This window comes from Heteronotia binoei, chromosome 4 (assembly GCF_032191835.1).
Source record: "Heteronotia binoei isolate CCM8104 ecotype False Entrance Well chromosome 4, APGP_CSIRO_Hbin_v1, whole genome shotgun sequence".
In the NCBI taxonomy this organism is placed as follows: domain Eukaryota; kingdom Metazoa; phylum Chordata; class Lepidosauria; order Squamata; family Gekkonidae; genus Heteronotia; species Heteronotia binoei.
Window position 1 is genome coordinate 180,203,491 of NC_083226.1, and position 22,746 is coordinate 180,226,236.

The 22,746-nt window shown below is 49.3% G+C and overlaps 1 protein-coding gene across 1 annotated transcript in view; it reads right to left on the reverse strand.

Annotated features, from left to right (window-relative positions):
• Positions 1–9,317: 9,317 nt before the first annotated feature.
• LOC132570020 (aquaporin-3-like) overlaps positions 9,318–22,746 on the reverse strand; it is a 34,458-nt gene continuing 21,029 nt past the window's right edge. Inside the window, exons 3-6 of the mRNA XM_060236461.1 lie at positions 21,717–21,854; positions 15,965–16,086; positions 14,264–14,481; positions 9,318–9,625 (exon numbers count right to left, since the gene is read on the reverse strand). Of these exons, the coding sequence (XP_060092444.1) occupies positions 9,454–9,625; positions 14,264–14,481; positions 15,965–16,086; positions 21,717–21,854 (650 nt within the window). The 3' untranslated portion in view covers positions 9,318–9,453. The remainder of the gene's footprint in view (positions 9,626–14,263; positions 14,482–15,964; positions 16,087–21,716; positions 21,855–22,746) is intronic.

Here is a 22,746-nt window from a genome sequence, read left to right on the forward strand (position 1 = left end):
ACACGGCTTCTCTTATGTTCTTATTCTAATTAACTGGGAAATTAGCATAATTGGAGACTGGTGAGAGGGGGCTAGGGCTGCCCTTTCAAAGACAGCTCTGCCAGAGCTATGGCAGTTCCAAGGCCATTCCAGCAGCTGCAAATGGAGGAGTGGGGAATCAAACCCTGTTTCCCCAGATAAGAGTCCACACGCTTAACGACTGCACCAAACTGGTTCCCCTGAATCACCATGGCGGGTAGCCGCTGATAGACCTCTCCTCCGTAAACCTGTTTGATCCCCGTTTAAAGTCATTTTGTGCAGGAGAACTGATCTCTGTTGTCTGAAGGCCAGTTGTAATTCCAGGAGATCTTCAGCCACCACTGTGAAGTGTGCCGTTTGCTGTCGTGTCCTTTTCAGCCTCGGCAACACCGTTTCCTGAGCTCTTTCTTATCAGCTCAAAGCTTTGACTCATACAGATATCAGATGTGTCGCTCTCCTTCCCAGACGTGTTTTGTATTGCTTACCAGGTAAATTATCAGTGGACGCAAGTGGAGAGGTGGACCGAGGTGGAACCGCCTGCAATCCCACTGTATGACTTGGCTGAGATTAGACAGCGCTCGCACATGTGCATCCTTACACCCATATGAGGTTGCCAAGTCCAATTCAAGAAATAGCTGGGGACTTTGGGGGTGGAGCAAGGAGACTTTGGGGGTGGGGCCATGAGACATTAGGGGTGGAGCCAAGATCAAGGCTGTGACAAGCATAATTGGACTCCAAAGGGAGTTCTGGCCATCACATTTAGAGGGACAGCACACCTTTTCAATTCCTTCCTTCCATAGGAAATAATGAAGGATAGGGGCACCTTCTTTGGGGGCTCATAGAATTGGACCCCCTGGTCCAATATTTTTGAAACTTGGGGGGTATTTTGGGGAAAGATACTAGATGCTATACTGAAAATTTGGTGCCTCTACCCCAAAGAACAGCCCCCCCCAGAGCCCCAGATACCCGCAAATCAATTCTCTATGATTTTCTATGGGAATAAATCTCCATAGGGAATAATAGAGTTCCCAGCAGACATTTCCCTCCCCTCCCCACCCCCTGCTTTCTGACAACCCTGAAGTGGAGGGGGGGTTCTCAGGGGGGGGGGGTTCTATCACCTCTCAGCCGCCTCCTCTCCAGGCTAAACATGCCCAGCTCCTTCAGCCTTTCCTCATAGGACTTGGTCTCCAGACCCCTCACCATCTTTGTCGCCCTCCTCTGGAACCGTTTCAGATTGTCTATATCCTTCTTAAAATGTGGTGCCCAAAACTGAACACAATACTCCAGGTGAGGTCTTACCAGAGCAGAGTAAAGCGATACCATCACTTCACGTGATCTGGACACTATACTTCTGTTGATACAGCCCAAAATTGCATTTGCCTTTTTAGCCACCGCATCACACTGTTGACTCATGTTCAGCGTATGGTCCACTAAGACCCTTAGATCCTTTCGCACGGACTACTGCCCAGAAAAGTCTCCCTCATCCTATAACCATGCATTGAATTTTTTCCTACCTAAATGCAGATCTTTACATTTATCCCTTTGCATTTGTTTTATTGGTTTTAGCCCAGTTTTCCAGCCTGTCAAGGTCATCTAGTATCCTGTTTCTGTCTTCTACAATATAATGTTTTAGCGATCTAGCCATTGCTGCCATGTCCTTTTCAGCCTCGGAAACGTAGTTTCCTGAGCTCTTTCTTATCAGCTCAAAGCTTTGACTCATTCAGATATCAGATTTGCCACTCTCCTTCCCAGATGTGTTTTGTATTGGTTACCAGGTAAATTATCAATGGATGCAAGTGGGGAGGGGCGTAAATGATGGCTGGGAGTACAGCTGAAGCAAGGACAGTGTGGAGGAAAAAACAGACGTGCGAAGCTCCATTGTCATGTCATACACAAAGAGTGGTTTTCTCTACCTGAAAGGGCCCTGAGAGGAGCACTCTGCCCTGTGGGAGAACAGTTACCAGCCTTCAGGTGAACAAGAACATAAGAGAAGCCATGCTGCATCAGACCAATAGCGCATCCAGTCCAACACTCTGTGTCACACAGTGGCCAAAACCCAAGTAGCATCAGGAGATCCACCAGCAGGGTCAGAACTCCAGAAGCCCTCCCACTGTTTCCACACATACACTAGCATCAAGAATACAGAGCATCATTGCCCCAGAAATAAGAACAGAAGAGAAGGCATGTTGGATAGGATTGCCAAGTCCAACTCCAGAAATATCTGGGGACTTTGGGGGTGGAGCCAGGAGATTTTGGGGGTGGAGCCAGGAGACACTGGGGTGGAGCTAGGGGGAGGGGGGGAAACGGCGCCGGGGAGCGTGGCGAGCCGCCCTGTGTTCGGGCAGCGGACGCAGCCTTTGCGTGGGGCTCCCCTCCTCGGCTCACGCCAGCCCAGGCCAGAGCCCAAGCGGCTGGCCTCGAGGATTCCGGGCCAAAGGATGCGCCAGGAGGCCGCAGAGCGCAGGCGGCAGCCGCGAAAAGCAAACCGCATTTGGTGACCTGTTTCCGCTGGGGACGGAGAGTTCGGGGCAGAACAGACAGAGGGGGGGCGTCCTAAGGGAGGTGGCAGGCCCCTTCCCTCCCTCCCTCCCCAAGCCGCAACTCTTTCCTGGGACCTCGACCTTCTCAAATTTAAAGGAAGACTCGAACTCAGTCCCATCCCAGCAGTTTGGGCTGCAGATCAGTAGGAAGCCGTGGCTGCTCCTCCGAGATGGGCTCAGGCTGGGCCCATCTTGGAGGAGCAGCTGCGGTGGAATCGGAGGGGGGGGGTGGAGGCGGGCCGGGGGCGTGGCGAGCCGCGAGTCCAGGTCCTAGAAGGGCCCGGATTCGCGGCTCGCCATGCTCCTGGCCTGCCTCCGCCCTCCCCTTCTCTGGTTTTGCCTCGGAGGCGGGGCGGGCGATGCCGCTGTGCAGCTGCCGCCTCTTCTCCGCTCACTGTGGCTGCTCCTCTGAGATGGGCTCAGCCTGGGCCCATCTCGGAGGAGCAGCTGCGGTGGGCGGGGAGAGGGCAGCAGCGGCGCAGCAGCATTGCCCGCTCCGGGATGGGGCGGCTCACCATGCTCCTTGGCGCCGTTTCCCCCCCTCCCCCCGCTTCTGTTTTATTGGGGAGTGGGGGAAGAGGCTGGAAATCCCGGGGTCCCCCGCCAGGGCGGGAGGGTTGGGAAGCCTAATGTTGGATCAGGCCAATGGCCCATCCATTCCATTTCTCTGTGTCACCCAGTGGCCAAAACCCAGGTGACATCAGGAGGTCCATCAGTGGAGCCAAAACTCCAGAAGCCCTCCCACTGTGCCCCCCCCCAATCGCCAAGAATGCAGAGCATCTTTACCCCAGACATGACAACAGAAGAGAAGCCATGTTGGGTCAGGCCAATGGTCCATCCAGTCCAACACTGTGTCACACAGTGGCCAAAACCCAGTGGCCCAAAACTCAGGAGATCCACCAGCGGGGTCAGAACTCCAAAAGCCCTCCCACTGTTTCCACACATACACCAGCATCAAGATTACAGAGCATCATTGCCCCAGAAATAAGAACAGAAAAGAAGCCATGTTGGATCAGCCAATGGCCCATCCAGTTCAACACTGTGTCAGACAGTGGCCAAAACCCAGGGGCCATCAGGAGATCCACCAGCGGGGTCAGAAGTCCTCCCTCCATCACCCCCCAAGTGCCAAGAATCCAGAGCATCTCTACCCCAGATATAGCATTCCATGTATACTTTGTAGCTAACAGCCACTCATGGACCTCTGCTCCTGTCGTTTCTCCAGTCCCTACTCGAAGCTGTCTATGCTTGTTGCTGCCACTACTTCCTGTGGCAATGAATTCCATGTGTTAATCGCTCTTAGGGTGAAGGAGGACTTCTTTTTATCTGTTCTAAAGCTACTACTACTTCCTGTGGCAATGAATTCCATGTGTTAATTGCTCTTACAGTGAAGGACTTGTTTTTATCTGTTCTAAGGCTACTGCTTGTTAATTTGTTGAGTGCCCATGGAAGAGAAAAGTACTTCTTTCTCTATCTTCTGCTCAGAGCAGGGCCTTTTTGATGGTGGTGCCTCTTGCATAGCACATTGAAGTTAAGCCTGCCAAGACCTTCCTAATGGAGTGAGTCCTGAGGAAAGCAGCAAGAAAGGGGAGGATAATAAGTGACCCTTGCAATATTTTTATTGCTATTTTCTCTTTTTTAGCTGTGTTATTCTATTATGGTGTTGTGGTAACTTTGTTAATATTTTATTGTTGTATTCTGACTATTTCTTAAACTCGTAGAGTTATACATGTGCTTGAAGGAATGCATTAAAAAGAGTATTTAGGCCAAGGATCCCCAACGTTTTGGAGAAGGAGTAGAAGGAGAAGAAGAAGAGTTGATTTTATACCCCACTCTTCACCAGAGTCTCAGGGCAGCCTACAGTCCCCTTTCTCTTCCTCTCCCCACAACAGACACCCTGCGAATTAGATGGGGCTGGGAGAGGTCTGGCAGAACTGCTCTTGAGAGAACACCTCTGAAAGAACTGTGATTGACCCAAGGTCACCCAGCTGGCTGCATGTGGAGAGAGAGTGGGGAATCAAACTCCGCTCTCCAGATAGGCTTCCCAATCCCCAGGTCCCAGCGGGGGATCCCCTGGTTTTACAGGCTTCCCCCCTCCCCCAGCCAGCTGGCCAGCGGGGGAAGCTCCACCCCCACAGCCATTATGCACCTCCAGGAACGATTCCCATAGGGGATGATGGGGAATTGATCCGCGGGTGTCAGGGGCTCTGGAGGGGCTGTTTTTTGAGGTAGAGGTGCCAAATTTTCCGTATAGCATCTAGTGCCTCTCCCCAAACTACCTCCCAAGTTGCAAAAGGATTGGACTAGGGGGTCCAATTCTATGAGCCCCAAAAGAAGATGCCCCTATCCTTCATTATTTTCTATGGAAGGAAGGCATTCTAAAAGGTGTGCCGTCCCTTTAAATGTGATGGCCAGAACTCCCTTTGGAGTTCAATGATGCTTGTCACACCCTTGCTCCTGGCTCCGCCCTCAATGCCTCCTGGCTCCACCCCCAAAGTCCGCAGATATTTCTTGAATTGGACTTGGCAACCCTATCTCCAGATTAGATTCTGCCACACTTAAATGCCACACCAAGCTTGTGGCATCTTTGGAATTCTGACACAGGGTAGTGGGCATAGCCACAAATCGGGGGTTGCAGGAAGTGGGGCCAGCTACACAATGGTGATCCTCAACTCACCCCCCAGCCCCGCAGTGAAGATCCTTGAGCTGTGGTAGCAGCTGCTGCCAAAGCACCATTTAGAAATCTCTGCACAGCCAATCAAATCTCCATGAACCTATCAGAAGCCTTGCTGAGCAAAAGCCCTACCTGGACCCACCCACTTTGTAGAAATACTTGGCAGTTGAAGAAGATGATGATGGTGATATTGGATATATATCCCGCCCTATGCTCTGAATCTAGGAGCGGTCACAATCTCCTTTTACCTTCCCTCACACACACGACAGACACCCTGTGAGGTAGTAGAACAAAATAGGAGTCAAGTTGCGCCTTTAAGACCAACTTAGTTTTATTCAGAACGTACGCTTTCGTGTGCTCTCTAAGCACACTTCATCAGGCGGGGAATACAAGGAATGCATTCTGAGCCACTGACTACCAGCTATGTGTGGCTTTGCTCACTGTACCGGATTCCTCGTCTGATGAAGGGTGCTTAGAGAGCACACGAAAGCTTACGTTCTGAATAAAACTAAGTCGGTCTTAAAGGTGCGACTGGACTCCTGCTTTGTTCTACTACTTCAGACCAACCTACTTCAGACAACCGTTGCGATAGCTATGGATAACCCAAGGCCATTCCAGCAGCTGCAAGTGGAGGAGTGGGAAATCAAACCCGGTTCTCCCAGATAAGAGTCTGCACACTTAACCACTACACCAAACTGGCTCTCCCAGAAGCTGCCCTTTCAAGGACAATGTGAGGGCTATGGCTGACCCAAGGCAGCTGCAAGTGGAGGAGTAGGGAATCAAACCCAGTTCTCCAAGATAAGAGTCCGCACACTTAACCACTACTGGCTCTCTTGTGGTAGGGCTGAAAGAGCTCTTTCAATAGCTGCCCTTTCAAGGACAGCTCTGCCAGAGCTATGGCTGACCCAAGGCTATTCCAGCAGCTGCCAGGGGAGGAGCGGGGAATCAAACCCGGTTCTCCCAAATAAGAGTCCACGCACTTAACCACTACACCAAACTGGATCTCTTGTGGTAGGGCTGAAAGAGCTCTTTCAATAGCTGCCCTTTCAAGGACAGCTCTGCCAGAGCTATGGCTGACCCAAGGCCATTCCAGCAGCTGCCAGGGGAGGAGGGTGGAATCAAACCCGGTTTTCCCAAATAAGAGTCTGCACACTTAACCACTACACCAAACTGGCTCTCTTGTGATAGGGCTGAAAGAGCTCTTTCAATAGCTGCCCTTTCAAGGACAGCTCTGCCAGAGCTATGGCTGAGCTAAGGCCATTCCAGCAGGTGCAAGTGGAGGAGTGGGAATTCAAACCCGGTTCTCCCAAATAAGAGTCCGCGCACTTAACCACTACACCAAACTAGCTCTCCCAGAAGCTGCCCTTTCAAGGACAATGTGAGGGCTATGGCTGACCCAAGGCCATTCCAGCAGCTGCAAGTGGAGGAGTAGGGAATCAAACCCGGTTCTCCCAGATAAGAGTCCGCACACTTAACCACTACACCAAACTGGCTCTCTTGTGGTAGGGCTGAAAGAACATAAGAACAAAGAGCTCTTTCAATAGCTGCCCTTTCAAGGACAGCTCTGCCAGAGCTATGGCTGACCCAAGGCCATTCCAGCAGCTGCCAGGGGAGGAGTGGGGAATCAAACCTGGTTCTCCCAAATAAGAGTCCGCGCACTTAACCACTACGCGAAACTGACTCTCCAGGAAAGATGTTGGATTGTACCACACCACCGCCAGCCTCCTGTTGCGAACCCCACAGGAAGAAGGAATGTGGAAATAGTTAATATTTTTTAAAAAAATTATTTTGAACTGGTGAACAAAGAACAAAGAGGCAGGCATAGTGTTATTTCTTTCTTTATTTAAAAAAAATTGAAAACATTATAAATGGTGCCGGATCTACATGGGCAATGGAATGCAGGTGTTACATGTCTTTACAAAATACATACACACAAGGATCTTTGTTGCAGAGACAGGGGGAAAACCCTCTCTCTTGCCTCAAGTACACATAATAATTTATCTCCGTGGATGCACTTTCCCCTAGATTTGCATTTGTTGATCGACGTGAGGTTTGGAAGGGCTGGAATTGCCGCCTTCTGTCCCACCAGCCAACGGAAGCCTCAAGCTGATTTATATGTGGTGCCCTATGCTTAGGTGACAAGGAAACACAAGAAAGAGATGGGCTGCCTGGTAACCTGGATATTTGGAAGCGGTGGTGGGAAATGCTGTTCGGTTGCCGTCGACTTATAGTGACCGCATAGGCTTTCAGGGGGAGAGGCAGACGGAGATAGTTTGCTATTGCCTCCGTCTGCACAGCGAACCTCTTTGCATATTAGGCCACACCCCGCTGATGTAGCCAATCCTTCTCCAAGAGCTTACAGGGCTCTTAGTACAGGGCCTACCGTAAGCTCCGGGAGGATTGGCTACGTTAGGGGTGTGGCCTAATATGCAAAGGAGTTCCTGCTACAAAAAAAAAAGCCCTGCCGGAATTAACGCTTAGAGCGGCAAGAAAGAGCAATCTTCGTCATTCAAGCGCCAGGCCTTAATCTGAAGCAAACTTCAATTGATTGATTTCAAACACATTTGCTTTGTGGAATCGCGGCCCAGCCAGCACGAACGCAGGTTAGAAGTAACAAATGGATGGGATACAAGATGCACATTGACGCAACCAGAATGCCCCAGGCTTGTCGTCCCCGGAAACCAAAGAGGAAGTCTAGTATTCCTATCCAGAGGCCAACAGTGGCAAACCGCTTCGGAATGTCTCCTGCCTTCCAAACCCCACGAGGAGTGGCCATAAATCAGTTCAATGGCAAAAAAAAGCACGTCCTTTAAAAAAAAAAAACCAAACCAGACCCATTCCCAAGCAAGAATAAAATGTGCGTACTCTCTCCTTCTCACACAAACTTAACAAAAGCCAAACGCCATAACAGCATGTAACAACAGACCGTGTATACATATATTTATATAGTTTATCTCCTTTCTATTTACAAAGCTCGAGACTGTGAAAGGCCTTGAAGGCACCAAAGACACTTTTTGATCTTGAACGAAGCTCCTCGACTTCTTCTTCGACAGCCGTTCCCAGCAGATTTTGAATCCCTCCCCCCCCCCCCCCGCTCCTCAATCTTCTGTCATCGACGTCTTTGCCTCACAGTAGCTTCTTCTGAAGAAACCATCACCCAAGCCGGGCTGCAGCAATCCATCACATCCATTCCACACGACTGGGGACACGATTGCTCTCTTGAAGGGCTCTCACTTAGAGGAGGGCAGGGAGCTTGCAACAAAGGGTTAAAAGGAAGGGCGGGGAGGTACCGGCTGGATCTGGGGAAAAACTTTCTTTGCCGAAAGAGTTGTCCAACAGTGGAGTCAGCTGCTGTGGGAGGTGTTGAGCTCCCCCTCTTTAAGCATTGGTTGGACGAACGCATGGGGCAGGGGGTTGGACTAGATGGCCTCTAGGGCCCCTTCCAACTCGGGGATTCTGTGAACCTTTCCGAGAACAAGCCCGGCCTTTAGGGAGACTCAGCTAACTCTAGGAGTGGAATTGGCCCACAGGCGGGGTTGCCAAGTCCAGATTATGAAATTCCTGGAGATTTGGGGGTGGAGTCTGGGAAGAACAGGTACCTCAGTGGGGTACTGTGCCAGAGTCCAGCCCCCAAAGTAGCCATTTCCTCCAGGGTGGGCTGATCTCTATCATCTGGAGATGAGCTCTAATTCTGGGAGGTCTCCAGGTCCCACCTGGAGGCTGGCAACCCAAGTAACAGGCAGCATTTGCTCCATGAGCCAAATTCTCTTTTTTTCCTACTCCTAATTTACCTGTCGGTCCCAGATCTATTTACAAAGGAAAATGTGAAATCGTTTGAGCCCACATCCCGCCAAAGAGGCGAAATGGCCAGCAAGGAGGTTAAAAGCAAAGCATAAGACTTGGGTTCAGGTTTTCAGAGGAATGACCCTGGGCCCTAACCCTTGTACAACGCTGCTCTCCAACGCAGGCTGAGTAGTGGTGGCCCCACAATGCGGGACAGCGTGGCCATTAAGCAGCTCGCTGAAGCCCCTACATCAAAGGTATTTGAAGAAATTAGGGAGGGAGAAGGGGAAAAATCGGAGGAGAGATTCCTTTTGCCGGTCGTTTTTCCTCTCTCTTTTCATTGGTTGTCGCAGTCCGATTACATTTTTTTATTTTTTAAAAAACCAGTCCATTGGCACGCTGAGGGACAGTCGCTCCCCCCCCCCCCCCCCCCCCGCGCCTTCAAACATTGTCTCTCTGCTTCACATTGGACAGCTTGACGGTTTCCTCGTCGTCGTGAGCTTCAGGGAGCGGCTCATCGTGGCAGCCGACCATCAGCTGGTAGACCCCCACGCCGGCAATGGCTCCAAGGAAAGGGGCAATGATGGGCACCCACCACCACTGCCGGCCTGTCCTGAAAAATACAAGTAGAAAAGAGGGGATTAAGTATGGCAGCCTGGTCTGGTGGTTAGAGAGTTAGCTAAGATCTGGGAGAACTGAGTTCGAATTCTCCCTCTGTTTGGTGTAGTGGTGAAGTGCGCGGACTCTTATCTGGGAGAACCAGGTTTGATTCCCCACTCCTCCATTTGCACCTGCTAGCATGGCCTTGTGTCAGCCCTAGCTCTGGCAGAGGTTGTCCATGAAAGGGCAGCTGCTGTGAGAGCCCTCTCCAGCCCCACCCACCTCACAGGGTGTCTGTTGTGGGGGAGGAAGGGAAAGGAGATTGTGAGCCGCTCTGAGACTCTTTGGAGTGGAGGGCGGGATATAAATCCAATATCTTAATCTACCTCACAGGGTGTCTGTTGTGGGGGAGGAAGGGAAAGGAGATTGTGAGCCATTCTGAGACTCCTTGGAGTGGAGGGCGGGATATAAATCCAATATCTTAATCTACCTCACAGGGGGTCTGTTGTGGGGGAGGAAGGGAAAGGAGATTGTGAGCCACTCTGAGACTCTTCGGAGTGGAGGGTGAGATATAAATCCAATATCTTCATGTACCTCACAGGGGGTCTGTTGTGGGGGAGGAAGGGAAAGGAGATTGTGAGCCACTCTGAGACTCTTCGGAGTGGAGGGTGAGATATAAATCCAATATCTTCATGTACCTCACAGGGGGTCTGTTGTGGGGGAGGAAGGGAAAGGAGATTGTGAGCCGCTCTGAGACTCTTCAGAGTGGAGGGCGGGATATAAATCCAATACCTTCATCTACCTCACAGGGTGTCTGTTGTGGGGGAGGAAGGGAAAGGAGATTGTGAGCCGCTCTGAGACTCTTCAGAGTGGAGGGCGGGATATAAATCCAATATCTTCATCTACCTCACAGGATGTCTGTTGTGGGGGAGGAAGGGAAAGGAGATTGTGAGCCGCTCTGAGACTCTTCAGAGTGGAGGGCGGGATATAAATCCAATATCTTCATCTACCTCACAGGGTGTCTGTTGTGGGGGAGGAAGGGAAAGGAGATTGTGAGCCGCTCTGAGACTCTTTGGAGTGGAGGGCGGGATATAAATCCAATATCTTCATCTACCTCACAGGGGGTCTGTTATGGGGGAGGAAGGGAAAGGAGATTGTGAGCCGCTCTGAGACTCTTCGGAGTGGAGGGCGGGATATAAATCCAATATCTTCATCTACCTCACAGGGTGTCTGTTGTGGGGGAGGGAGGGAAAGGAGATTGTGAGCCGCTCTGAGACTCTTCGGAGTGGAGGGCTGGATATAAATCCAATATCTTCATCTACCTCACAGGGTGTCTGTTGTGGGGAAGGAAGATAAAGGAGATTGTGAGCCGCTCTGAGACTCTTCGGAGTGGAGGGCGGGATATAAATCCAGTATCTTCATCTACCTCACAGGGTGTCTGTTGTTGGGGAGGAAGGTAAAGGAGATTGTCAGCCGCTCTGAGACTCTTCGGAGTGGAGGGCGGAATATAAATCCAATATCTCCTTCTTCTACTGAGCAGACGCCCCTCACCTCAGAGTGGCATTAAAATGCATTATTTCAGGGGTCCTTGGCGTGCTCATAGCACCCACCACCTTTCACCTTGGCTTCTACCAAGAGTTTTTAGAAAACAGAGGGGACAAGTGGCGGATTTCGGATTGGCCCCTGGATTGGCTGGGCAGACTGAAAGAACACTATTGCAGTGGCAGCTGCTACCAGACAGTGTCGGTTTTCACTCCTCTTTCCCAGTGTATTTTTTTAAAATAACCCCTCTTGTCCCCTGCACTTGGGTTTCGTCTGTCTGTTTGACTTTGCCTGCTATGGCAGCCATTTTGTGGCTGACCTTGCATGGTGTGGCAGCCATTTTGTGGTTACATCCATCATCTCATGTCAGAATTGGGGGTTTAGTCAGCCGTGTCATTATATCAAAAGGCTTTGAAGCAGCTCTACTCGCAGAGGTTGACTTTCCCAACAGGCTGATGAAATGAACAGGGTTGGGGCTGTCAGATTTCCCAAACGATGAGAAAGCCTGAATGTGGAGTTGAAATATTTTGAAAAGCAAAAAGAGGACATATTTCCTGACTGGCTACTTCAAACAAGTGATCATCACTATGACAAATCATATTTTAAATACCCCTAACTATTTCAGCTGTGATAACTGAAACGAATGAGGAATATTCCTAACCATCCAACCCCAAAAGTGGATGTTTTCGTCATTTTAAAGAAAACAGCCCCAAAGAATGAATTTAGGGTTACCAATTCTCAGGTGGGGGCAGAGAATCCTCTGGTTTGGAGGCTCCCTCCCCTGCTTCAGAGTCACCAAAAAGCAGGAAAGGGGGGAATTTCTGCTGGGCGCTCCATTATACCCTATGAAGATCGATTCTCATAGGGTATGACGGAGAATTGATCTGTTAGTATCTGGGGCTCGGGGTGGTGGTGTTTTTTGAGTTAAAGGCACCAAATGTTCAGCATAGCATCTGGTGCCTATCCTAAAAACACCCCCCAAGTTTCAAAAAGATTGGACCAGGGGGTCCAAGTCTATGAGGCCCAAGAATAGGTGCCCCTATCCTTCATTATTTCCAATAGAAGAAAGGAAAGCAAAGGTCCCCCGTGCAAGCACCAGTCGTTTCCAACTATGGGGTGACGTTGGTTTCACAACGTTTTCACGGCAGACTTTTGACGGGGTGGTTTGCCATTGCCTTCCCCAGTCATTTCCGCTTTCCCCCCAGCAAGCTGGTACTCCTTTGACCGACCTCGGAAGGATGGAAGGCTGAGTTGCCCTCGAGCCAGCTACCTGAAAACCCAGCTTCCGCCGGGGATTGAACTCAGGTCGCGAGCAGATCTTAGGACTGCAGTACCGCAGCTTTAACACTCTGGGCCACATCTAAAAGATGTGATTTAAAAACCCTTTAAATGTCATGGTTAGAACTCCGTGTTGAGGCTCCAACCTCAAAATCTCCTGGCTCCACCCCCAAAGCCCCAAGATGTTTCTTGAGTCGGACTTGGCGACCCTAGATGGACACCATAAAAAGAGGACATCACTGGTAACCCTACTGAATGTAAACTCAAATAAACATCATTCCAAATATAGATCCCTGTTTGAAGATTTCGCAATGACAAAGAAAAGGGGTTTGCGAGCACACCACTGGACTTAGATCTTATTTTGGACTCTAAACAAAAGATAATTTCTAAGGTATATGACTGGCTGCTTCAAATTAAGATGCAAGATGAGGTTGTGAAGGAAGCATGGATCCGCTGGCTGAAGGATTTCGGCTACAATATAGATTTGGAAGAATGGGAAAGATTATGGAAGCAAAACTTAAAATTGTTGAAACCAGCAGAATGGAAAGAAAACCTATATAAAATGGTCTATAGATGGTATCTTACACCAGATAGGTTGGCCAAAATTTATCCTTCTTACTCTAACAAATGCTGGAAATGTCTAGAAGTTAAAGGGTCTTTGTTTCATATATGGTGGAAATGTAAAGCGGCAAAAAAATATTGGTCGCAGGTGAATATTTGGACCCAAAAAATCCTAAAAATGCATATTAACCATGTACCGGAATTGTATTTGCTGAATATTTGTAGACAGAGTTTGCCTCTTCCTAAACTGAAAATATTATTGTATATAGTTACTACTGCTAGAATTCTATATGCTAAGTACTGGAAAAATGACATAATTCCTAATAGAGATGAGTTTATTAACAAACTGTTGGCTGCCGCAGAATCTGATTTACTATCTACAAGATTAAGAAATGGCAGTGTCCAAAAATGTCAAGAGGAATGGGATCCTGTTTATAAATGGGTTAAAAGTAGAGATGCTGGAATTGAGTAAATATGGGACATTCTTTCTGTTCAATATGTAGATGTTTAATCCTTTCCATCTCCCAGCGTGTATGGCTGGGTAGGTGTTTTGTTTGTTAGATGTTATACTTGTTTGTGTTGATTTGTTTTGTGGGTGATTGAGAATGTTGTTATTTTTGTTCTATATATGTTTTTCTGTTTCTTTTGATTTCTTTACTCTTATCAATAAAATCTTAAAATTTCAAAAAAAAAAATAGATCCCTGTTTGAGGCTAGGGTTGCCAAGTCCAATTTAAGAAATATCTGGGGACTTTGGGGGTGGAGCCAGGAGACATTGGGGTGGAGCCAAAATCAAGGCTGTGACAAGCATCATTGAACTCCAAAGGGAGTTCTGGCCATCACATTTAAAGGGACGGCACACCTTTTCAATGCCTTCCTTCCGTAGGAAATAATGAAGGATAGGGGCACCTTCTTTGGGGGCTCATAGAATTGGACCCCCTGGTCCAATCTTTTTGAAACTTGGGGGATATTTTGGGGAGAGGCACTAGATGCTGTACTGAAAATTTGGTGCCTCTGCCTCAAAAAACAGCTCCCCCCCAGAGCCCCAGATATCCGCGGATCAATTCTCCATGATTTTCTATGGGAATAAATCTCCATAGGGAATAATAGAGTTCCAGGCAGACATTTCCCTCCCCCCCCCCCCGCTTTCTGACGACCCTGAAGCGGGGGGAGGGCCTCCAAACTGGGGATCCCCTGCCCCCACCTGGGGATTGGCAACCCTGTCTGAGACATTGCCTCCGAAGAGCTACAAAGGGCATAAAGCCACTTACGTGAAAACTTCCGTGCCCCACCCAGTGATGGCTGTGAAGAGGCGCGGCCCGAAGTCTCGGGCTGGGTTGACGGCATAGCCGGAGTTGAAGCCCATGGAAGTTCCGATTACCAAGATGACAAATCCGACGGTGAAGGCCTCCAGACCTTTGGGGACTGGGTTGTTGTAGGGGTCGACGATCGCCAGAACACAGACAAGCAGGGCTGCTGTGCCAATAAACTGTGAGGGGAAAAAGAGAAGAATATCTGGTTTAGGCTTCCCAATCCCCAGGTCCCAGCGGTTTTACAGGCTTCCCCCCTCCACCAGCCAGCTGGCCGGCGGGGGAAGCCCCACCCCCACAGCCATTATGCACCTCCATGAACAATTCCCATAAGGAATGATGGGGAATTGATCCGCGGGCTCTGGGGGGGCTATTTTTTGAGGTAGATGTGCCAAATTTTCCGTATAGCATCTAGTGCCTCTTCCCAAAATGCCCCGCAAGTTTCAAAAGTATGGGACCAGGGGGTCCAATTCTACGAGCCCCAAAAGAAGGTGCCCCTATCCTTCATTATTTTCTATGGAAGGAAGGCATTTTAAAAGGTGTGCCGTCCCTTTAAATGTGATGGCCAGAACTCCCTTTGGAGTTCAATTCTGCTTGTCACACCCATGCTCCTGGCTCCGCCCCCAATGTCTCCTGGCCCCACCCCCAAAGTCCCCAGATATTTCTTGAATTGGACTTGGCAACCCTAATCTGGTTTGATTCCTTGAACAATTTTTTTAGCATATGGTTGCCAGCCTCCAGGTGGGGCCTGGAGATCTTTTACAACTGAGCTCCAGCTGGCAGAGATCAGCTCCCCTGGAGAAAAGGGCTGCTTGGAAGGGTGGGCTCTAGGGCCTTCTACCCTCCTGAGGCCCCTCCCCTAACCCCACCCTTTCCCGGATCCACCCCCAAAGTCTCCAGGTGTTTTCCAACACAAACTGGGCAACCGTTAATCCTGTGCAGAGTTCTTTTTCTAGCAGGAGCTTCTCTGTATATTAGGCCATGCCCCCCTGATGTAGCCAATCCTCCAAGAGCTTAGAGGGCTTTTATTACAGGGCCTAGAATAAGCTCCAGGAGGATTGGCTATATCAGAAGAAGAAGAAGAATTGCTGATTTATACCACGCCCTTCTCTCTGAATCGGAGACTCAGCGCGGCTTATACTCTCCTTTATCTTCTCCCTCCACAACAGAGACCCCGTGGGGTGGCCGGGGCTGAGAGGGCTCTCACAGCAGCTGCCCTTTCAAGGACAACCTCTGCCAGAGCTATGGCTGACCCAAGGCCCTTCCAGCAGGTGCAAGTGGAAGAGTGGGGAATCAAACCCGGTTCTCCCCCCGCAACAGACACCCTGTGAGGTGGGTGGGGCTGAGAGGACTCTCACAAGCAGCTGCCCTTTCAAGGACAACTCCTGCAAGAGCTATGGCTGACCCAAGGTCATTCCAGCAGGTGCAAGTGGAGGAGTGGGGAATCAAACCCAGTTCTCCCAGGTAAGAGTCCACGCACTTAACCACTACACCAAACTGGCTCTCAGGGGGCGTGGCCTAATATGCAGAGGAGCTCCTGCTAGAAAAAGAGCCCTGATCCTGTGTGATCTTCAGTCTTCAACTGGAAGCTGGCAGCTCTATGAATATGTTAAGGTACATGACTGTTTTTGAGAAGTGGCCTTCCCCCTCACTCCCACTTACCTGGTCAAAAAATCCGTTCACGGAGTTCAAGTGTTGTGAAGGGTACGTGGCGAAAATCCCAGCTGTGGCATTCTCACCTACGACAAACAGCTGGCTTCCACCCCCGAAGGCCCAGATGGCATCTAGGGGAGAGAAGAAATCAGGAGTTTGACTGGAGAGTTGACACCCCGTTTTTACCTTGATCATCCAACAGGAAAGCGTAGTATGACCTTGAACTAGAGACCCGATCCTTTTTGAGCCTATGGGCACCTTTTGAATTCTGGTGGATGCCACCACAATTCATGGTGGGTGCCACCACAAAATGGCTGTCGTAAGAGGCGGAGCCAGCCACAAAATGGCTGTTGCAGCTTGCCCACATTAATGCTGTCAAGTCCTTTGTGTAGTGGTAGCAGCGCCTGTCGAAACATTTTTTTTTTAAAAAAAAATCCACAGCCAATAAAATCTCCAAGGACCGATCAGAAGCCTTGCTTTGAAAAAGCCCCAAATGACCGTACCCAATTTCTAACAACATGGGGTGGGCACCAGGAAAGATGTTGGTGGGCTGCACCCTCCACTGTCCTAAACTGATCTTGGAAGAAGAAGATGAAGAAGATATTGGATTTATATCCCGCCTTCCACTCCGAAGAGTCTCAGAGCGGCTCACAATCTCCTTTACCTTCTTCCCCCACAACAGACACCCTGTGAGGTAGATAAAGATATTAGATTTATATCCCGCCCTCCACTCTGAAGAGTCTCAGAGCGGCTCACAATCTCCTTTACCTTCTTCCCCCACAACAGACACCCTGTGAGGTAGATGAAGATATTGGATTTATATCCCGCCCTCCACTCTGAAGAGTCTCAGAGCGGCTCACAATCTTCTTTACCTTCTTCCCCCACAACAGACACCCTGTGAGGTGGGTGGGGCTGGAGAGGGCTCTCCCAGCAGCTGCTCTTTCAAGGACAACCTCTGCCAGAGCTATGGCTGACTGAAGGCCATGCTAGCAGGTGCAAGTGGAGGAGTGGGGAATCAAACCCGGTTCTCCCAGATAAGAGTCCGCACACTTAACCACTACACCAAACTGGCTCTCCAGGAGAAAGAATCACATTTAGGTGTGTGTGTTGCTTGGAAGACTTTGCTACTGTTCTTGGATGTTAAGTGAAGACATGCCCTGGGCTCCAAACCCTCAGGGCATCTTAATCGATCGCATCAGCTCCAAGATGATGCAACAACAAAACATGTAAGAGATACGATGTTATCTATCTGTCATTCTCTCTAGAGAGCTTTCTAGTAAGTGTCTCATTAGTTTTGAAGGAGTCAGCCGTAATGCGTCTCCTCCTGTAGGGTTGCCAAGTCCAGTTCAAGAAATAGCTGGGAACTTTGGGGGTGGGGCCAGGAGACTTTGGGGTTGGAGCCAGGAGACATTGGGGTGCAGCCAGGAGCAAGGGTGTCACGAGCATCATTGAACTCCAAAGGGAGCTCTGGACTGGCCATCACATTTCAAGGGACCGCTCATCTTTTAAATGCCTTCCTTCCATAGGAAATCATGAAGGATAGGGGCACCTTCTTTGGGTGCTCATAGAATTGGACCCCCTGGCCCAATCCTTTTGAAACTTAGGGAGTATTTTGGGGAGAGCCACTGGATACTATACTAAAAATTTGGTGCCTCTACCTCAAAAAACAGGGCTCCCAGAGCCCCAGATACCCGTGGATAAATTCTCCATTATTTTCTATGGGAATAAGTCTCTCTAGGAAATCATGAGTACCCAGTAGACATTTCCCTTCGCTTTGTGATGACTCTGAAGCGGAGGGGGGGGCCTCCAAACCAGGGCATCCCCTGCCCCCACCTGGGGATTGGCAACCCTACACTCCTGCCTCATTCGCTGGTTTTTATCAGCCTCATTCGCTGATGTCCATATAAGTCTAATTAACAACCAACTTCACGAAGAGAAGGGGCATTTCATAGGGTGGGGCAAAGCGATAGGATCTTCGTGTACAGCTGCGTAAAAAAAACCCCTGGAAATCTAACAGACATGTTTTGAACCTCGTTGGTATTCTATGAATGTATTGTAAAGTCTGGGTTCCAGTGATAAAGAAGCCTCTGAACGGAAGAAAGACGGATGAAACGTCTTGATAAGCTAGAACAGACGTCTTTGGAAGGGCTTCTTTTAGTTCCATGAAATAAACACTGGAATACTGTTACTCCTTGGTGATTGGAAAGGCTGTTTTTAAACTGTCTTCTGTGAATATCTTTCTGCTACGTGTTCCTGTTCATTTGAATGTTCTATGTGCAAGCTTGGTCAGAACACCACTGACCTCTACGTTACGCTGTTTCGTTGTTTAAAATTTATGGCAGTTTTTTATTTACACAATCCCCAGCTGGAGGCAGGGGATCCCGCGGTTTGGAGGCCATCATCCCACTTCAGGATCTTCAGAAAGCAGGGTGGGGATGTCTGCTGGATGCTCCCAATATTCCCTACGGAAACTGATTCCCATAAGGTATAATAGAGAATTGATCCGTGGGTATCAGGGGCTCTGGGGGGAGCTGTTATTTGAGATAGAGGCACCAAACTTGCAGCATAGCATCCAGTGCCCCTCCCCGAAATACCCTCCAAGTTTCAAAAAGATTGGACCAGGGGGTCCAATTCTATTAGCCCCCCAAAAAGGTGCCCCTATCCTTCATTATTTCCAACTGAGGAAAGACATATAAAAGGTGTGCAGACCCTCTAAATGTGATGGCCAAAATGCCCTTTGGAGCTCAATTATGCTTGTCGCACCCTTGCTCCTGGCTCCACCCCCAATGTCTCCTGGCTCCACCCCCAATGTCTCCTGGCTCCAGCCCCAAAGTCTCCTGGCTCTTCCCCCAAAGTCCCCAGATATTTCTTGAATTGGACCTGGCAATCCTATGAGTAGCTGAGTTGGTCTCAAGCAGAAGAACAAATTTGAGTCCAAAGGCACCCTAAAGACCAGAATTCAGCATTATTGGTCTTAAAGGTGCCACTGAATTCAAAGTTTGTTCTGTTAGGAACTTTGAAATATACATTGAGCTGGATGGGACCCTGTGGGTCATCCAGTTCACCCCCGGATAATGCAGGGAATTCACAGATGCCTCCCCCTCTCCACTTCCCCAGAGACCCCTGCCCAATGCCCAGAGGAAGGCAAAAAACCTCCAGGATAGGGACTCAGCTAATGATCCCCACTGAAGCGTACCAGCCAGCAGAACAAAGTCTGAGACCAGTTCCCCACTAGCTCCTCTTCTCCGCTGGGCTTCTGTTGGATTTCACACGATCTGCCCCGGGGCTGCAACTCTCTCCGCCTCTTCCGTGCAGCAAACAAGATCCTCTAAAAACCAGTTTCTGTTTGTCACATGAAAAAAGCGAAGCGAGTTGCAGCCCCGGGGGAAGATAGTGTGAAATTCAACGGAAGCCCCGCGGGAGAAGAGGAGCGTAAGTAGGGTTGCCAATCCCCAGATGGGGGCAGGGGATCCCCCAGTTTGGAGGCCCTCCCCCCGCTTCAGGGTCGTCAGAAAGCGGGGGGAGGGGAGGGAAATGTCTGCTGGGAACTCTGTTAGTCCCTATGGAGATTTATTCCCATAGAAAATCGTGGAGAACTGATCCACGGATATCTGGGGCTTTGGGGGGGGCTGTTATTTGGGGTAGAGGCACCAAATTTTCAGCATAGCATCTAGTGCCTCTCCCCAAAATACCCCCCAAGTTTCAAAAAGATTGGACCAGGGGGTCCAATTCTATGAGCCCCAAAAGAAGGTGCCCCTATCCATTATTTCCTATGGAAGGAAGGAATTGAAAAGGTGTGCCGTCCCTTGAAATGTGATGGCCAGAACTCCCTTTGGAGTTCAATTATGCTTGTCACAGCCTTGATCTTGGCTCCACCCCTCATGTCTCCTAGCTCCACCCCCAAAGTCTCCTGGCTCCACCCCCAAAGTCCCCAGATATTTCTTGAATTGGACTTGGCAACCCTAAGCGTAAGAGAGGCACAAGGCTAGTGGGAGATCGGTCTGTGTCTGGCGGCAGCTTTAAGAGCAACAAAGTTGAATTCTGGGTCTAAGCTTCCATGTTTGTGCGCACTTCCTCAGCCAATGCAAACTCCGCAGGCTAAAAATGTAGGTGCGTCGGGAGATGCTCAGAGAGTCTGTTAATCAGAGATAAATGCTGTTGCGTTTCAAGTAACCTGCTGCCCGTCTGAGATAAGTCACCATCCATGACGTTTTAAAAACCAGAGAGTGACAGAGACAAGCTGGGTCCACTCTACCCGGAGGGACCCCCCCCTGTTTCAAGCTCGCCTTCCTATAATTACATTATTTTAACTCTGTTGTTTTATTGTTGTAAGCCGCCCTGAGCCTGCTTCCGGGATAGGGCGGGATATAAATCTAAAAATTCAATTAAAACTCAATTCATACAGATTAAAGTCACTTAAATCCCAAAAGAAATGATTTTGACAAACCCCACTGGAATGGAGAAGCACAAAAGGCTCTCTCCTTTCCACAGAAAAAAAAAATTTCCTACTGGGTGATAAGGACATAAGAAGTGTCCAGAATCTAATGACGCTCTCTGATGCTCTTTGAATTCAGGGTCTCAGTCCTAACAATGTGAACTTCCAGGGCCTTTTTTGTAGAAAAAAGTCCACCAGGAATTCATTAGCATATTAGGCCACACACCCCTGATGTTACCATTGTTTCACACAGGGCTTTCGGTAGAGAAAGCCCAGCATAAACTTATTTGCATATTAGGCCACACCCCCTGATGCCAAGCCAGCTAGAACTGTGTTCCCATGCGTTCCTGCTCAAGAAAAGTCCCGCACACGTAAGCGTAAGTGAGATCTGTTGAGTAATATCCTGTTCCTTCCAGCAATAAAACCTGACCTTCAAGGCTTCCCAATCCCCAGGTCCCAGCGGGGGATCCCCGGGTTTTACAGGCTTCCCCCCCCAACCCCCAGCCAGCTGGCCGGTGGGGGAAGCCCCGCCCCCACAGTCACCATGCAGCTCTAGATCTTGGGCAGGTTTAGAAACCTGCAAGCAGGTCCATTTCAAAATGTGTGTGTGTGCCTTTAAAGTTCAACAGGAAGTACTTCATGGGAAGGGTCTGCAGCACAGTCCCTCGGTTTGTTTTGCTTTCGTTTCAAAGCAACTAAGAGTGTGTGTGTGTGAGAGAGAGAGAGAGAGAGCAGCGTAGCCCCTGTTCTTTTCAGATGTCAGGAAGTGGCCGGGGGGGGGGGAGGTGGGGGGGATGTCTACTGGGCAGTTATTCCCTATGGAGAATGATTCCCATAGAGAATAATGGGGAATTGATCTGCAGGTATCGGGGGCTCTGGGGGGGCTATTTTTTGAGGTAGAGGTGCCACATTTTCAGTATAGCATCTAGTGCCTCTCCCCAAAATATCCCCCAAGTTTTGAAACGATTGGATCAGGGGGTCCAATTCTATGAGCCCCAAAAGAAGGTGCGCCTATTCTTCATTATTTCCTATGGAAGGAAAGCATTTTAAAAGGTGTGCTGTCCCTTTAAATGTGATGGCCAGAACTCCCTTGGAGTTCAATGATGCTTGTCACACCCTTGCTCCTGGCCCCACCCCAATGTCTCCTGGCTCCACCCCCAAAGTCCCCAGATATTTCTTGAATTGGACTTGACAACCCTATGTCCTTCCCAAGAGCATGTTCAGAAACAGAGATCCATTCTGGATCTACGAATACACAAATGGTGATCTGAGAAACAGCGCCTGGAGCAAGAGACCTGCACAAACACCGTCAGCACACATGCTTACCAAAGTACAAGCCGTAAACGATGCCAGCTCCCAAGAACGCGCCGATGGTCTGCGCTAAAGTATATATAGGCAACTTTATCCACGGTTCCCGAGCCATAAAGCACATGGCGAAGGTGACGGCTGGGTTCAAATGGCCACCTGCAAAACATTTCAGTTTTAAGGGCTTGATTTGCACAGAAGAAGGGAAAGAAAATACTGCTTTGTCCCTGCAAACGGGAGCGATCACATTGTGTAGGCAACGTAATCCTCAATGCTTAGATTGCCAACTCTCTGGGAGATCAGATGACACAATTAAACCGGGCAAAGTCTAAGGACAAAGGGAATGGGAGCAATTTGTGCCAAGGTAACTCGAGACACATTCTGGAGCTTAAATCCTTCTGCGTGTTTGTGGCTTTTCGAGATTTGGCCAAATCGCACGCAACCCTCTTTGCAATGGCCATAGTCATAATGAAGGGCCCCACGTTAACTTTCCTGTGTGGCCGGCCACCAATTCACAAAATCAAGCAAGTGCGTCAAAAATGGACTTTCTGTTATGATTATAGAAAGTAGATTCAGGTAGGTAGCCCTGCTGGTCCGACGCAGCTGAAGAAAATTTGAGTTCTTTGGAACCCTTAAGACCAACAAAGTTTTATTCAAGGTTTAAACTTTTGTGACCATACACATGCACATGCACATAAAAGCTTATACCTTAGTTATAAAATGTAGATTCAGTTGGGTAGCCATGTTGGTAAGAACATAAGAGAAGCCATGTTGGATCAGACCAATGGCCCATCCAGTCTAACACTCTGTGTCACATAGGAACGTAAGAGAAGCCCTGTTGGATCAGGCCAATGGCCCATCCAGTCCAACACTCTGTGTCACATAGGAACGTAAGAGAAGCCCTGTTGGATCAGGCCAATGGCCCATTTAGTCCAACACTCTGTGTCACATAGGAACGTAAGAGAAGCCATGTTGGATCAGACCAATGGCCCATCCAGTCTAACACTCTGTGTCACATAGGAACGTAAGAGAAGCCATGTTGGATCAGGCC